Source organism: Perkinsus marinus, assembly GCF_000006405.1.
Source record: "Perkinsus marinus ATCC 50983 genomic scaffold scf_1104296977580, whole genome shotgun sequence".
NCBI classification, from domain to species: Eukaryota; Perkinsozoa; order Perkinsida; family Perkinsidae; genus Perkinsus; species Perkinsus marinus.
In genome coordinates, this window is record NW_003200128.1 from 1 (window position 1) to 887 (window position 887).

Here is an 887-nt window from a genome sequence, read left to right on the forward strand (position 1 = left end):
TGATCCACAGGAGTAAGAGTACGACGGCCGTAGTGAAGGAGACATGAAGTCGGTCCATGAGAGGTTGGAGTTAGAGGTTAATCGAAATAAGACTATCACTATCACATTCAACCATACAAACGAGTTGGATCTCTAAACCCAACACTTTCAGGTACCGCTATAAACTAAGATGCGTTCCGCGTACGCAGTACTACTCACCTATGTTGTATTCCAAGAACGCCCCCCCACAGAAACAAGTGATCGCCCATGCAGCTCAAATACTCCCGAGGCAAACATCCCACCACTCGGGGGGGAGGGGACAACTCCATAATATGCGACACGATCGATCCAATGACCACCCAGAAAATGGAGGCGCCAAGGTCTCCAGATCAGAGCGACCCGACTTACTGAGTACAGGGGTATCACAGGAAAAAACGCAAAAGGGTACAGCATGTCTTACAGAACCATGGTACACTCAGAGAGTCAAGACTGTGTCATGAAAGGCGGCGATCAGCACTGCTGCTGGTTGAATCTCGTTGATAGCCGTATTGGGTATTCTTCTCCTCCACCCCAATGTCGAGTCGGCGACGCCTTGTGTCTCTTACAGAGAACACGAACTTGAAAGCAACCCCGAAGGCCAGCCAGGCAAGAGCTACAGAAATTAGACTGATCACCCACACAGGCTGTGCTTGCTTTATATACACTGATATGAGGGAACAGATGATGGCCACTAGTACGACACCGTAGCACAGCCCTAGGACGATGAATATGCACGGGGACACCTCCACACAAGGAGACATAGTACAAGGCGAAAAAAGAATATCTAACAGCAGGATGTTGGAAATTGCTCTAATCATCAGCACCAACGAAAGAGCTGAACTTATCATTCGGAAGCCATAGTCGAGGAA

At 48.7% G+C, this 887-nt stretch overlaps 1 protein-coding gene across 1 annotated transcript; it reads left to right on the forward strand.

Annotated features, from left to right (window-relative positions):
* Positions 1–153: 153 nt before the first annotated feature.
* Pmar_PMAR023125 (hypothetical protein) lies at positions 154–797 on the forward strand (the record flags this gene model as incomplete). Its single annotated transcript, XM_002764397.1, has 1 exon — positions 154–797. A coding segment is annotated over one exon (324 nt), but the record flags the coding sequence as incomplete, so codon positions are not given.
* Between the last annotated feature and the right edge of the window lie 90 nt (positions 798–887).